General features: G+C 37.9%; 1 protein-coding gene across 2 annotated transcripts in view; it reads right to left on the bottom strand.

The window, feature by feature from the left end:
• The window catches only part of arhgef12b (Rho guanine nucleotide exchange factor (GEF) 12b), a 35,945-nt gene extending 19,922 nt beyond the window's left edge, over window positions 1-16,023 (bottom strand). Inside the window, exons 1-4 of one of the 2 annotated variants that reach the window (XM_035666470.1) lie at window positions 15,345-16,023; window positions 3,861-3,952; window positions 770-868; window positions 360-409 (exon numbers count right to left, since the gene is read on the bottom strand). In XM_035666470.1, the coding sequence (XP_035522363.1) occupies window positions 360-409; window positions 770-868; window positions 3,861-3,952; window positions 15,345-15,376 (273 nt within the window). In that variant the 5' untranslated portion in view covers window positions 15,377-16,023. The remainder of the gene's footprint in view (window positions 1-359; window positions 410-769; window positions 869-3,860; window positions 3,953-15,344) is intronic. The other variant, XM_035666469.1, reaches the window with a different exon arrangement.
• Window positions 16,024-17,194: the final 1,171 nt, after the last annotated feature.

Genomic DNA, 17,194 nt, shown 5'->3' with positions numbered 1-17,194 from the left:
TTGTTGTGTTTTTGTTACCCTAGAATGACATGTCTGACATGTTGAACTGCCATGTTTCTACAGTAGCTCAGGACAGATAAACCACTGGTTCTAGATTGGGCTTTTTGTGTTTCTCATGAGATGAATATATATTAATATGATAATATTTGCGTCCATCACCTCTTGTTGGGTTTTTTCAAGGCATTTTTTGTCATTTAATTTTGCTAACTTACATATCTTTACACAGGAATGCACCAATCTGATACAGACATAATTCAATTAAAATTGTTACAACAAAAAGAGACCTGGATTTGAATCTGTACTCATTAATTTGCAGACAGACTGATCCTGGAACTAAGAAGGAAATAAATGAGTCTCACCTTGATGATCCTATCTCCTGTCTGAACACCAGCTCGCATTGCAGCTCCATCTATGGCACAAAATACAGAACAGAGTCAGAGATGTTACTTCTACAAGTATGTGTGCTCTCTGGACCACGAACGAGGTCAGACTTAGGTCAGTTTTAAACCATCGTAGCGAGGAGTTTTCTGTACTGTGAGAACATTTTAACTTAAAGGGTTGTTTGAAGGTTAAGACTTTGATTTTAAGGCTACGGTTAGAATGAAATTTAGATTAGGGATGGGGATCAGGTATGTAGTTGTGGTGGTTAATTTTAGGGCTAGGGGCGTACATTATGACAATGAGGCTCTCAAGTATAGAAAGACAAACGTGTGTGTGTGTGTGTGTGTGAGTGTGTGTGTGTGGGTGTGTGAGACGGAGCCTTACTTACCTTCTTTAACCAGCTGCACAAACACAGGGTTGTCTCCACTTACGGTCAGCCCAAAGCCATTTTCATCTCTCTGGATTATCACACACCGCTGGACAAGACCTGTCATTTGCACACACATAAAACAGCACACAAACACATTACATTACACTGCACAGCACCAATCTCAGTAAAATAAGCTATTTGTCCTGATATGAATATATTTTTATATTCCACATACTGCTGCCAGTGGAAGTTAGTAAAAAGTATTAACAAAAGTAACTAATGGAGGAAGTACTATTTGCCTAAAAAGAAATTCGGGCACAGAACGTCTGGTCACTTGTGGGAAAAATTCTCCACACAGGAAGTGACAAATCAAGAGACTGAAACAGAGAAGGTTTTTAAATAGAAATCTGCTTTCTTTCCAACAAAAACTGTACACGCCAACAAGAGATCTTTGTCCCCTCTTGTCTCTTTGATATCCTTTCTATGGCAATATAATCATAATAGTACTTTATTTAAAATAACACTTTCTGTGCAAGTTTGAGCAAAAATGTGTCTGGAAATACAAAGAAATCCATATAAAAACACATATAAAACACTTAAATGAGCAAATATATTAAAATTATGCAAACAAACAATGCAAATCACAGTAAAACTGAGAAGAATAAATAAATGTATTTTTTTATAAATTTATAAATTGATGTATTGTTGTCACCATTATACTCCAAGGTAATCAATTTTAGGAAATTGACTTCTCAGTTTCTCAAAGTATCTCCTATTACTGTAACAGAAAATAGCCCTAATAATAAACAATGCTATGAAATATTTTTTCAGTATCTTTAAATTATGCAATGTTTACCCCCATGTTTACTACCTTTCAATCTGCTTCACTGCCTTTATGAGTGCATAAATACCCTTTTGCATGTGTTACCACCACCTACAGCAGAGAAGAATTAACACTGAGGGGCCAATTCACAAAGAATGGTGATAGCACCACCAATTTAACTTATTTTGCGTCGATTAAATGTTCATCTGAATTTTCTGTAGTGTTTCCAGTAATATTTGTTCTTAGGTGTACTGAAGTAGCATCGTGGTTAAGCAACGTTTCAGTCAAAAAAAAAAAAATTGCAGTTGCAAGAACAATATCACAATACTTCACACTCTTATCTTAAAGTGTTCTCCTTATATATCAATAGTATAAATATATATTAATTAATTATTTGGGGGAGCTTTAACTGTGCACTCTCCCTCATTCGTCTGGGCACATGGAGCTGTTTTCTCTCCAGTCTGTAACCGGTGTCTCTGTTTCTTACAGCTATAGGTTTTATGTTGTTTTGCAGTTTCATTTCCTCGTGGTGAATGTCAGGATGTAGGATTTAGTGGCATCTAGTGGTTTAGTTGGCAAATTGCAACTCCATAGAAGTCGTAACTTTAGTGGCTGCAAAAGGCGCAAAAAGCGCAAAAGGCCCTATCTACAGCCAGTGTTTGTCCCTTCTAGGCCACTCTAGAAACATGGCAGATCAACATGGCGGACTCTGTAGAAGAGAACCTGATCCCTCTGCAGATAAAAACGTCTCATTCTAAGGTAACAAAAACATAATGATTCCTCTATTCATTTTATTCCCCACTAATGGAGAATCAAATTATATTCCATTTCTGCCACTAAATGCCTCCTAAATATTACACACTGGAGTCTTTTGTGAATCCTCCCCTGATAATCCTCTCATAAAAATCATTGCTCCATAGTGCTGCTAGTGGTCAGAAATTCCACAGGATACCTAACCTATTTATATCTATTAATGCCCCGTTTTCTGTTCTATTGACAGTTTGGGAAATCCCATGACCGTTTGCCAGGAGCAGAGCTAACAGTACCCGTTTGAATCTGCCAAGTCCTTGTGACTCTGAAACTAGTGCCTCCATTTGTAAACTCAGCTGAGTCATTCATATTCCTACACTCATCAACACCCTGAAATCTGCAACAACCATCTGCTAGATCAAGAAAGCTGCATCAGGGATGTTCTTCCTGTTGCTACTGAGGAAGTTTATCGACTCACTATCTCCCTTTTCCTTTTCCTTCTCCTGAGTGGATAATTGGTTGTCTTCTGGCCTCTATGAAGGAGCCTCAAGACTCCAGGGTGAAGAAAAGGGCAGGAAGGATTAATGTCAACCCTGCAGCCCAGGCAACCACCTTAACAACTTGTTTCTGAGCTCTGCCTACAACCACACCATCGCTGTTCTCCCTTTCACCAGCTCCTGCCGTACAGACTATGGGACACTTTGTACCTTAAAGCAAATGAATGGTGGATGAAAAGATAACTTTATTCAAGAGTACAGAAGAATAATTAAAAATGTCATTTATATCAAGGTTTGCCCACTGAACTCAAGGCTGTAAATTCAATTAGGTCTTCAACTAATAACTATTGTCATTATTGATGGTAATGGTAAAGAATGCCTATCATTTTGCTATAGCCTAATGTGACATATTTAAATTACTTTTTTTGTCCGACAAACAGTCCAAAACCCAAATATATTTCATATGCTGTGATATAAAACAAAGAGAAGCAGAACATCTTCACATTTGAGAAGCTGGAACTGGAAAATGGGTGGCTTGAACAATAACTCAAATTATTGCTAATACATTTTCTGTCAGTCGAATAAGCAACTAATCATTTCAGCTCTAAATTTGAACCCAATGTTTCAACAATCATTCTGAATGCAGTGTGTTGCTGTGCACGTTTAGCTTATAAAGTTATAAACCAATAAATAGTTAAGAAAACACAGTTATCCCTCTGTCAAGTCAAGTCCCTTACACTTAACATTTACAACCGAACCTTCACACTAAAACCTACTTCAAGGAGTTTTTTAACTGGTTATGAAACAGTCTAAATTGAATGCTGATGCCTCTATATGACCTACATTAACGAATAAGACCATCGGTGAGACAACCGGCGAAAAAAATTACACTGGCCCCTAGAATCAACACAAAATGAAAGCTCCTTGTTGGGGCTTTAATATACTTCACAGAAGAAATGCTGCAGCAAATTAAAGAAACATTATTGAAAATCAGGCACCAAAATCAGAGAACAGAAATAAATGTGTGTATGTCTTTTACCTGTAGGGTCAAACTCATGTTTGAGGGGGACTGAGGATTTCTCATTTTTACGTTTCTTGTCAGCGGGGTCCTTGTTGAGAATGCTTGGGGTCCTAAAAAGACAAGAGAGCAAAGTGAGAACCCTAAAAAAACAACCTCAAGAGTGTCAAAAGAAATAAATACATCTAAAATTATTAAAGATACACCAGCTGATTTTGACAAAACTTTCTTCCTGGCTCACTGGTGGTCTGTTCAACTGTGAACTGCATCAAATTTCAAACGAAGTTGCTGAATTAGGGTCATTATTATAACAATATCAGGGAGAGCATCTTTAAGATAAAAAAATAAAATAAAAAAATAAATATTGTAAACAATGTTTATATTAAATTATGAACCCCAAGTGTAGATAATTATGTCAACAGGCAAATGTGAAGTACAGTGAGGTCTTAGAAGAATGATGAGATATCAATGGAAATGTCTGTAACCACTTTACACTACATGTCACATTCACACACACTGATGGCACAACATCAGGAGCAGTTAGGGGTTCAGTATTTTGCACAAGGACACTTTGACGTGCTACTGAGTCAAAGATACAGGCGATCAGAAACCTGAATAAAGTTATAAACCTGGTTAAAGCAAAATTGTGTAACTTTTCTAAAATAGCAGCTTAAAGTCACTTTGATGATACACTGAGTTGTTGGCTCCCGGTTAGATCAAGTGCTTTACTGCAGTAGTCACTTTGTCACTGATTTTGGTGAAACTGGATCATATTTTATGGAGAAAAGGTTTTCTGGTCTTCCCTCCAATATTCTCCACCTCAACTCAGATTTACAGATTTTCTTGATGGACATTAAAGTAACTGCTAATTGAGCTTAGCTGTCCTGCCCTGGATTCTCAGAGCACCAGTGGAGTGTTTACTTCCTCTCTGGCAGCACAGCTGCTCATGCCAGAACCGGAGCCCGGGGCGAGCAGGCAATGTAACCGGGCTCAGCAAATTCTATGGACATAGCTAATAGCAGAGGCACAGAGAACAAAGAAGACGACAGAAGAAGATATAAGAAGAATAGGAGAGAGAAGAGTAAATCTGGGACTGGCTTCTAGTCTTTGGCAAAAGCTTTGGGAAACAGAAGGCTGCAGACAGACGGCGAGCTGGCCTTCTTGATGTTTGACTAGTATATAATATTAGCTGGCTTGCTATGTCTTGTGTTGTGTAATCTTACACATCTTACATAATGTTGCTTTAATACGTTGACATGACTGAGCAGAAGTTGAGTGAAGTTAGATGAGCTTTTTCACTATGGTATAAATGTACTGAATCACAAACGAGAACGGTAGGATGTAACATACAGTTCATGTACGTTTTAATGTCACATATAGTTATTATTTATCTTCTCATGTGGACAATAGCCCTCTTTGCCACTCATGCAGCCTACAGCCACCCTTTATAAATGACGCCTTCCATTAGACAACCAGTGTTCTCCAATCATGCCCACGCTATCAAAGGGAAAAGGCAAAGTTGTTGATGTCTAATTTTTAATTAAATGACAATAAAACGCCTCAGCAGGCTCCATGTACTCCCTCTTTCTTGGTATTTGTTTAACTGATTTAAAATCCTTATCCCTTGTGGGAGGTCAGCCTGATGGTGGTAGTTCATATATTAATAGCAGAGGTTCCCCTCTCCGTGTCCGCCCCCCCTACAGCTCCTCCTACTCGTTCCACAAGAGGGGTTTTTGTTTGTGCTGCTGTTCCTCCCTTGGACAATGGGGGCCCTGGGCTTTTAACAATGGCTCCCACGTCAGAGCCAACTTACTATACTGTGGCTCTATGGGACAGATTCCCGGAAGCGGAGACTAGGGTTTTTGGCTCAGATCCAGTTTCCTGAATAAGGGAGAAGGCTGGGAAAGAAACAGAGGAGGGAGACGGGAAGGAGGAGGTGCACAAGTGTCTTTGAGGGAAGACAGGGCGGAGGACATTTCAACTTATAGCTGCAAGAGTGTGTGAACAAACTAACCTCATGGTGCAGAAAAATATGAAATCCTGGGATATCAGATTCAGACAAATAGAAGACAGAATAAAAATAATATTTTTCTATGTTTTGAGCTTTGGTAAAATGAACCAGACGAAATAGTTGAACCTGATTCCACTTTTCTAGACACAACTGTCACAATTAGAAGCACAAAAAAACCTTATAAATGATGTTAAATAGGAGAGTATTACTGGGTAACCTTGTCTTTTTCTCTGAGATTGGAGGGCCCACTGAGGGAGCCTCCTTGCTGTGGTTGGAAGAGATTAGCGGTTGATAAGACATGGCGAGACAAGGACAGATTGCATCCTGCTCAGTGGGTGGTAGCTAAGTACTGGATAAGAGAGAGGATTTCAGCTTTCAGCATCAGATTCATTAAGACAAACTTTAGAGGTTTTACTTCTTGATTCAGGTGAGAAAAACTTTACCAAGACACCTGGACATCTTTATCACAAAGATTGATTGCAGTATGACTGCACACCCAAAGGAAAAAGGTTTATGGGTGTAAAAAAGAAATGTTTTATATCTATTTGCCAAAGTTGTGTGCATGGGGCTGAAGATACTCATGTACAGAGTTTAGAGGGTGGCAGGAATAAATGTATAAATGAGAGTGAAGATAAATTATTAAAGTACATTTTCTCTTATGTTTTCTTTATCAAATTATATAATTTGTTTATCATTTAAATTTCTGAGGTAAGTTATAAACTGTGCAAAATAATGCATATTACCTTTTGTGAAATTAAATGATGTCTTGATACCACGACTGATATCACGATTCTTTTTTATTTTTATGCAGAAATGTTACATACATTTAAAAAATCATGACTAAAATATGTACACGATCACTCGATCAGGACATTGTACAGTTGTAAAATAAACTTAAGTGCTCTGGTGGATAAACTATTTAACTATGTAAAATGTTTACCACACTTTCTAAATGACCTCAAACAGGTTTTTGACATTTCGGTACTGAAATTCTTGTTACTTATCAGCCAACATACAGTAGCTATACCTATATAATAATGCCTATATGCCAATACTAATATACATATGTAATAAGCTAATATTAGCTGCAAATACGTGATCAATCTTCAGGCTATGCTAAGAATTTCGCTAGAAAGTTCCTCAATGTCGTGACAGCTTGCCAAGTAACCAGCAGTGCGGCGACATGGCCTGCCTCTGTAGATCTTTAAAATCTGGTTCAAAAGTTCACCAATCCAGAATCACAAAAGGAAAAGTGCTCTTGTTAAAAATTAACTGGCACCACAATAAAAGGGAACCATTAATTGACTTATTGTATTAGTGTCACTCGGCTGGGATACATGTCTGCTGGCAAATTTGTTCAGACTCTCTTCCTCACTGCAGTTATCAAAGGAGCGAGAAACAAAAAAAACACGCAGCAATCTACTTGTGCCCCAGATGCCAAAAATACCAAACAATTCCTCTGGGATGATAACAGCAAAGGACTCCAGAGACTCCAGAGGAGACAAAGGGGCCACTGAGAAAGAAGCTAAAACTCCACACAGAGTTGATCTCAATGTTTATTATAAATGCCGGAAGATATAGTTAAATACAGCACGATTTATGCCTTAACAATTGTTGATTCGGCTGAAGCTGAAGCTGAAACCAAACCACACAACCATTGTTTTCTCTATTCCTTTTCAAATCCACATAGATCAATGCGCAATATGAAGAATTAAGAGGTTATGTTTTTCCATTTTTAAGTTTATTCAAGGGCAATACTCCACAAAAGCACAAGTTACGAGTGCAGCAAATCCAGATATCAGATTAACCTTCTTACGGTCTTATATAACAATATATAATAATATAACAATTAAACTTTTCCCAGTCAGTCGATGCAGTTGTTGATCTAAATGAATGCACCAGTATTAGGAAACAACTAGGCTCTAGTGGTTTAGCTGAAGACCTTTCAGTTTGGATGCTGCACATGGAACTTATCTACCAACCAATAACATAAATTAGACAAATAGCCTACTGAGAGCCATGCAAAATTAATTTCATATGTGTTTCTGATGGGAAGGAAAGGAAATACTTGACATCATTAAAACGGCATCTTTAATTTGTTTAAAACATACTGCGAACTTGCACACATTCCCTGGACAATATTCTGCAAAACCCCATGAATAGACCAAAACCAGCATGTTAGCCTGTTTTCTGTAATATACCTTTATTTATTAGATATTTATTAAATGATCTGGAGCTGATGTTTGATTTCCTCTGCATATATATTAGAAATCTATTCAAAATCTAGGTATTTTGAACCCTTTTGAGAAACTATATGTGTAATTTAAATCTCTATATGTGATGTCAGCCATGTTTCTTGTCATTTGGTTTGAAGCTATTTGGTTGGCTTTGGCACCTGTTGTTTGGAGTTCTGATTAGATGACGGCCTCTCCATTGTTTTTTTACTCACTCTAATGGTATAACATGATTGTCTAATCACCATCATTTGTATAACTAGGGTGCGGCCTATTTAAGATTCCTGTGTCTTTGTCTTACTATGATTGTTGATCTTGAAGAAGGCTGGAGTGCCAAAGTATCATCAGCTAAATAAAAGACAAATGTGTACCAAGCAAGAGGTTGCAACACTTTTTTCTGTCACTTCTACCTTCTGACTGTCTGTGGCTCACAGCTCAAAGTCTACTGAAGAGGTAAATCTTTAAAAACAGGCCATGCAGCACTTTAATGACTTTAATAACTTTAAAACAGCATTGTAGTTATAAACAAATATTACTCAAACAGGAGTAAATTGTGCATGTGTTGGGGACTAATAGTTCATATTGTATCCAAAACTGTACAATGAACTCAAATAGTAAACAAAGAACAACAAAGGTTGTGTAAAACGAGTGATTTGGAGGAATTCTGAGCAGATTATTTCCTGTTAGGGAACTTTTTATACACTTCTGTATGTATTATGTATTTTTATCACTTTACATTAACTTTTATTCACAGAAGTGAACCAAATGCTGAGATATACGCTCACTGTGTATATTTTGTTAAAGTTTATAAATCAAGAAGGCCTTGTGACCCCCCATAAAGCTTTGGCGACCCCTAGTAAATATTTAATCCAATGTGGCTCATTTAAGTGCTTTTAATAGTTTTTGGACAACTATTGAGCTCTACGGCACAGAGGAATATATCAGGTTTTGGACACAAACACAATCAATTCACTAGACTTATCCTTTAAGTAAACAATAACTTCACTGGTTAATTATTTGAGGTTTCCACAGTGAATGTTTTAATGTCTGTTCCATTAATGATTCATTGCGCATTTGCATCTGACATCACTTGGTTCCCACCACTGTATCACCACAAACATCCAAATTTAATATAAGCCTGTGAACTCCAAGGAATGATCTAATCATGCAGCTCAATGTCGACTGTTTGTATGATAGAGTCCGTGTATGAAAACTTAAAGCCTTATACAAGCTGACTGATAAAGATCATATCACTGGCATACAGAAAAGTTTATAATATAAATACAGGTTTAATTTTCCAAGTCCAGATGATGCTCCTAGTGCTCATAAATCAAGATTATATTGATAACTTGACAACACATAGTTTAAATCCCCTTTGGAGCACATTTTTGTAGGCTCATTTATCCCATAATTTAATATAAATACTGTATGTTCATTAACCAGCAGTGTTCTGTCTAAAACCCTGACAGCAAACCCCTCAGAGACAGTTTAAAGTCTGAGTCATTCATCAGTAAATATATTGTAATTGTTATATCTCAGCATGAATGGCTGGGACTGCTCACTGCACACAACATATGTTCTTTGGCCCGCCTGATCTTTGGTCATTTGTCATGATAAAGCTTTGTTTGTCTTTACTGATACAATATACAACAGTCTAAATGTAGAAAAGCCACAGACACATTTTTTGTACATGCTCATTCAAGTTCCATTCCCATTGAGTGGGTAGTTCAGACACTTCAATTGCGTTCTGTTTCAAGGTACAGTCATAATGTACAGAAAAAGATCCACTCCAGACCCAAAGAAAGTGTCTTTTCCACATTAAAATCCTTAAAAAAGGTATCTACTCCTTCTATCTCATTAAAAAAATATGGAATCTATAAATATGCCGTTTTTTTGTTCTATGGTAAAAACATCATATTGCGATTCTTTTGAGAGATTTTGAGATTGGGATATGATTTGAAAATAGGGCAGAAATTACCATTTTTGCTTTTAAAAAATCATGATGATCATCAAAGAAACATGTTTTTTTTAAGTGTGGAGAACAAGATTTGTAGGCCAGGGCATCTCTTGAGCACCACAGTACTTCATTTAAATTTTCAATTTTAGATATTGCACTTGGCCATATTGCGATTTCGATAATTAACAATTTCTAAAGTTTTCCTGCTGAAAACAAGATGTCTCCTACTTCACTGCAAAGTCCATTCTCAGCGTATGTGCACTGGTGGCTTCAAGTGTCTACATCACACTTGTATAAGTTGCATGCTGGCAACTTGCCAAACTTCCCACTTTCAACAGATGAATGTGAAAACATCCTTTTAGTGTCAAACTCTGCACATCCATCGTTCTGCACAGTGAAGCTCAAACATCACACTGTAGGAACAAGAAGATAAACAGATTTTACAGTGGAGGGGGGACTTTAACATTACCTTGAAGTTAAGGGTGTGGTGCGCAAAACGCTACCCCAAAAATAACAGCTGTATAAACATGTACACAGTGTAACAATAATCTTTGAGTGTTATACGGTATGTGCAGTAGCATGACAGTGGGCTCTGTGTGGTTGGTGGGCCATGGTACAGTGATGTGTCGCCAGCGGCAGTGTCAGTCAGGAAAGGACAGTGGCCTGGTGGGCCCGACAGACATTGTTTAACAGTGATGTCACCACTTCCCGTCAGAGGGTGGAGGGTGGGGGGGTGTGGGAGGTCGGCGGGCGGGAAAACACACAGATCAGCAAAACTGCGTGACAAAGAGCAAAAGAGCTGGTCCACGGCCTGCTGGCATTTAAGTTGATGATACACCCTGAATCCAAGCGTCACCCTTCCAGTTGACTGAACGCAACATTTTGACAAAACAAACAAAAATATGAATAAATCAGTGACGCAGGTTTAGTCATATTGAAGCTGAAGAGGACAGCTGAAAGAAACTCTTATCTCATCCCAACAAAGGGGGGAAGGAGTCATAATTTAGACTGTTTCCAACTCGAAGATGTGCTTCAAATGAATCATAGATGTTTTGTCTGTTAGTGGTAAAAACTGTTCTGAATGGCCAAACTCAAAGACGAAGTAAACAACCTCCTCCTGGCTGCATCCCACTGTCTCCCTGATGTCTCTGTGGGCCAGATTTACATGTGTTTGCGTCTGCATGGATTAGGTCCTGATTTACACATTCAGCTACTGAACTGATCCTGGAACTGACCCTGTAGGTGCAGTTCAACAGCAGGAACTCGTTTCACCAAATTTGTAACACGCCAGTTACGGTATGCAACATGAGAAAAAAAATCGCACATTAATTTTGACATGCTTCACTTTCTTCCAGTGCAGGCACCTGTTTCTAAAAATTACAAAAACTCAGCTGAAATGTCATGCTAATAATCTCTATAGTTACACAGAAAAACCATGTAATCACACAACTACAGCAAGCAGGGTAGATCAAACTTGATCCAGAGTCAGTCAATAAACTATGATGGATAACAATGAGTTTAATTTTTAATTATTGGTAAGTTTGCTTTTTGTTCCTCTTCCAAATAGGCTTGACTAACCTGTTTGCTTGTTTAAACCCTGTCGGATTATCCTCCTGCTTGTGTTTGTTCCCCCGTTGGACCTATTTTTATCAATGTTGCCATGTTCCAAGAACTCAGCTATTATAGTGGTGAGTACAGAACTGATAAAAGCAATGGCCAGAGCTACGAAAATAAACCCCAAGTTGTAATAAACTGTAAGACTGTGAACTCTTCCTTTAAAGACCTGCTGCTACCCAGCCTCCAGGGAACTGTACTGGGCCTTAAGTTACTAGTAGGTAGTACTGTGAGCCCAACAAGACCTATGCAGTGTTCTTCAGTAAAAAAAAAAAAGGTGCTTTTAGTCTTTCTCTTGAGGGAAGGCAGACATGAGAACATGTCCCACGCTGGGGGTTGCCACATCCAGACAGTAAAATATCACAAATGTTAGTAGAAACCTAGCAGTCTTCTCAAACTGAATTCTTCTCACTGAGAAACCCTTGAACGATGGCCAAGAAGTGACCTAACCACTGCTGGAGTTGGTACAAACGTTGCCGAGCAACTGAACCCCCCTTTTTTTTTTAGTAGCACAGGCTTCAGGAATAACCTTCAAAATCCACAGACACGTGTGTTGTTTAGATAATTAAACTAAATCCCCTTGTCACAAAAGCATGTAACTGAGTCCTCTCTCTCCGGCTGTCATTACAGGAGGGTTAAAACCTCTTAGACATGTATTCAAAAACCAGTACGAGAAAATCAGATGGCAGCAATCACGTTCAACTGATGTCAACTAATTTGTAAAACAACTGTACTAAACTGTGTCTCAGTGAAAACATTCACAGAACAATTTGCACAAATCAGCTCAGCTACAGTGTAATTAATGGGTAATATGTAAAGTACAGTGGACATATTTTTCTTCAGTTTAAATGTCCAGAGTGTAACAGTTAACCAAAACAAACACTGGCTCTATAGATAAGGCATTTCACAGGTTTCACAGCCACCATAGTTTCTCCTAGAGCCAATTTTAAGCCTACAGTTTGGCATTATGGTCGTCGGCTCTCATTTGCTGCGCAGTTTCGACTTATCTGTAGCAGGAAACGATAGTGGCTTGTCTGGTCACACACGAACGTATCGCATCACAGATAAACAGTACACTAAAATGTGTTTCTGAAAAGAATACAACGCAGTAACAGAATCTTGGTTCAGCAGTGCCTAGTTTGACAGGCTTGATCTGAGGTTGTTGTGTGTGCGGTTCGGAGCTGGGACCGGACTCACCTGAGGATGACTTTAAATGGGACCATAATTTACGTAAATGAAATTATGTTGTATGAAAGAGACTTGAACAATAGAGATTGGGAGATCATAAAACTCCAATAGAAACTGTTTACTGAGCTCATAAATCAAGTGGGAGAAGTTTGCTGTAATTTCTCCATTGACTCAATTTACTAGCGGCTTTTGTGCAGCAATTGGGATGGCCCCTGGCTGGCATTACACAGAATGCATGTTGAAGATACTTTTCTTCTCTGTTCACTATATATACAGGTTGAGGCACATTATTCAGTTGGGTGGTGCAATCTGCAAAGTCATTCGGCTATAGCCATTCAATTTCTACACACTCGGACCCTTGTGAAGCGGGATGTGGTGTGAGTGGGTTTGTGCGAGTAAAAGATCATGGTGCGATCAGCACACCATGTGCGTTGGTATTCAATGGCTGTTTCACACAAGAGGACCTCCACTTTGGACACAAACTATAAAAAGTAACAAGGGACGGAACATATGTGTGGAGCCGTCGCACAGAACAAATATTATGAGCCTTCCTATCTAAGTAGCCAACAATTTCTCTCTCCTACATTGTTCTAAAAGCTATACATGCTTTTGCCTGCAAGAAGCCAGCGGGACAAGGAGCAATGAGTAGGGTGAACTGCAGAGTGGAGTTATCTATGTCCTGAGCAGTGAATCTTATCAATTTTAAAATGGACGGATGTATATGTTCGTTTTTTTAATTAGTCTGAACTTAGTTTCTCTCCATAACCTGTCCTGAACACCAGCTCTGCTGCTCGCCATATCACTCACAGAAAGAGGAGCAAAATGTTGTAATTTCGTGTTCATTTTACAAACTATACATCGTGCTTTGGTTTTCAGTAGATTTTCCCTTTAAGTCCGTCCTTTGGTGTACGTAATGATTTCCACTTCCACAGTCTGTTAGGATCTGAAACTGTATATGGTCTTTATGTGGAATTTGTGAAAGAAACATTACAGTGAATCTAAACTACATAAAAGAGGCCCGTTCTTGTAAAAAAAAAAAAAAAAGCAGACGAATGGCTCAGTCCTCTCTGCAGGCTGAAGGTCAAGAAATCAAATGACTTTGTTTGACTTTCCGAGGCAGTCATGTGTGCCTTTGTTTTGGCGTTTCCTCAGAGGAAACTCCTGATTACCGAGTGTAAAAATACACAAGTGACTTATGTGGGATGGAATCTGAAAAGTAAATGCTTAACCTTTCAAAAAACAATTCACCTTATACGGTTCTTACAGAAATGGCACAAAATGGTTCAGGTTGGAAACCAACAACCCTCCATAGCTGCTGCACTTCTTTTTGCTTTTCCTTAAGACAAGCCTGTGTTTACTGTGGTCGATAAAGGGGAAGTCATATGATTATTTAATCAAATTTATATTGATGTGCACAGATTAATGTGACTTTTCGCTGTGGTTTGTGTTTCCTGCTGCAGCCAGTTGCAGTCACAGATAAGATAATGTGACTCTAGTGTCCCTGAATCTGCTGAATCACCATAGGTCCCTCTGGGAATTTAAGGACCCTCCAGCAAAGTATGGGACTGTTTCACTGTATAAATACTAAAGTACGTGTTTACACAGAGATGTTTCAATCAGCCCGCGTTCAGCCAGGCCAGACAACAAGGAAATTGTCTCAGACTCGGGTATCTGGGACAAAACATTTGCCAGAAGACAGGTCTGTGCACTTGAGCATCCTGTACTGGAGGGTATGAAGAGACAAAATGTGCTGCTGTAAGTTAACCTTTATAGGGGCCACAAGTAAAGAATGACTCATTCCAGGAAAAATGCACCCTGCTGGTTGGGAAGGGGAGCTTGTCATCAACACTCAAGACCAATTACATTACCCAGTAAAAAAAAAAAAAAGGGAAAAACCGAGGCCCGTTATGTTTCGTTCTGGGGTTTTTTATAGTGAGAACACTTTTACGAACTCCGTTTAGAAATCTGTAAATCTTAAATTACCATAGCTTTCCCCAGGTAGATGTTTATTGTTAAAGATAATTTAAGTTCTCACAGACATTATCAAATGTTCTGATCTGGTTCGGCTACCCTCCAGTACACCAAGCACCTTTAAGTTTACTAAAACTCAACTTTTAAAGTATATCCCTTACCGGTCCCAGAGGCCGTTGTTTCCCAGCACAACGTGACGCGAAGAGGGCGACTTTTATAAAATAAAACTGTAATTGTAGAAACTTTGGTCTCTTTTTGTTTAATCAGTTGTCTGCCGAATTCACCAGAACACCAAACTAAAACGTAAAACATCTTTTGTTACGTTCTGCTAGTTATGTATGTTTCCAACAAGGAACATCACCTTTAATTAGAAGTTTTTTAAATGGAGTTTGGTGCGATGCAGTTAGTTGTCTTTCCATTCATAAACAGACTCCGAAAACCATTTCAAACTTGATAAATGATGAGCAAACATGCAGTAAAATAAGTAGCAAAGATTAGCAGTTTTAGAAAAAAGAGAGCATTTAACCTACCTGTCAGTGAGTGTTGACTGTGTGCCACTCATTGGGCTTCCCTTACGAGTTTTCCGAGGACTTCACCCGAATAACATTTTCATCATAACGCCTGGCTCTTATTTATTAAAGCGGCTCCTTTATATTGTGTCCTCGGTGTCCGTCCATGTCCAGAAAACGTCGACGAGTCGTCACATCCAGCATATAGAGTTTCAAAGCCTGTTATTCTAATGGGAGCGCTTGCTGGAAAATCCCAAATTTGCTCTTACATTCATTCCCAGCGACGTTAATAAAGCTTAAAGTTGCAATAAAAGAAGAAATATGCTACTTTTCTTCTTTCCTCTTTGGGGTGTGAATGTGTTTCAATAAGCAGCCGCTGTTTGCATCAGCAGAGACATCTGGAAACCCGTGAACTACTGCACACAACTTGCATTTGAAATGTTTGTTTTTTCCTCCTCAGATTGCCTCCAAATCCAATTTATAGAGGATATATCTCTACTTTTCCTCATGAAATACTTCCATGGTGACAATCCAGCCTATTCCTGATGTCTCCCCGGGGAAGAATTGCGTCAAACTTTGGCTGCTGGATCCGAAGTGAACTCTTATTTCCAACACTAAGGGCTGATTTGGGAGCAGTTTTCTGTAGCATCCTCTTCCAGGTCTGTTCACTTTAATCTGCACACATTTCTACACGGCACATTTTGGGCTGTGTTTTTTTTTTTTTTTTGTTCCACAGTGTGATGCAAATGGAAAAGGAAATGCTTTGCCCCCCCTCCTCTCTCTCTCTTCCCAAAAGAGTTTAAAAAAAAAAGAGGAGAAAAACCCACCTTCCATCCCGATGCGTTCAGGAGCTCCTCGTACTTCGCTAAACTGTCACAATTTACCCAGACACTGAACTTTACTTTGTACTTTACTTGAGTATTTCCATTTTCTGCTACTTTATACTTCTACTTCACTAAAATTCAGAGGCAAATATTGTACTTTTTATGCTGCATTTATTATTAATAACTTTAGTTAGTTAGTGGATTCAGATTAATAATACAGCATACAATCAAGAAAACCAGCAGGATGGTCAAAGTTAGCCACATATTAACCATCTGCAACATAAAAGTGATGAACACATTAATAATTCAGTCATTATAATCAATTAATAGGCTATAATACTAATATATTAATAGGACTTTTGGTAGTATAGTATATTTTAGTAGTCGGCAGCATGTTTTGATACTAACACTTAAAAGTAACATTTTGAATGCATGAGTTGCAAAATTAATACTTTAAGTATATGTTGCTTATAATAATTCTGTACTTTTACTTGAGTAAGATTTTAAATGCAGAAGTTTTACATGTAATGGACTACTATTAGATTGTTGTAGTAGTATACATATAGTATATAAATATATGAGTGCTTCCACAACTGATAGTTACAGTACACACAATACATGAACAATATAATATCAAAAAGTCACAGTGTTTATATTTTATTTATAGAGCACCTTTTAAGGAACTCAAAGAGTTCGATAGCTAATAGAAACAACACATTAAAAGCACTATATATATATATATATATATAAAGACTTTGAGGTTATTATCTATTCTATTCATTTATTTATATTTTAAAAAGTACTTTATTTTTGTGTGATTTTTATATCCAATTCACCAAGACAAATCCCTTGTACGTGTAAAAACGTACTTATAATAAACCTAATTCTGATTCAAATTCAAGTATCCAGTAGCAAACAAAATACAAAACATACATTAAACATACATTAAACTAAAATTAAAAAACCCTAACCTTAAGAATAGAATTACTAATAAAATAAAAGATAAAATATAAAGCATTATATATATATATAATATATAAAATGAAC

Source organism: Morone saxatilis, unplaced genomic scaffold (assembly GCF_004916995.1).
Source record: "Morone saxatilis isolate NCDOM2014 unplaced genomic scaffold, NCSU_SB_2.0 Contig20, whole genome shotgun sequence".
Classification (NCBI taxonomy): domain Eukaryota; kingdom Metazoa; phylum Chordata; class Actinopteri; family Moronidae; genus Morone; species Morone saxatilis.
Note: the sequence above shows the minus strand (reverse complement) of the source record. Positions and strands in the feature narration are given on the sequence as shown.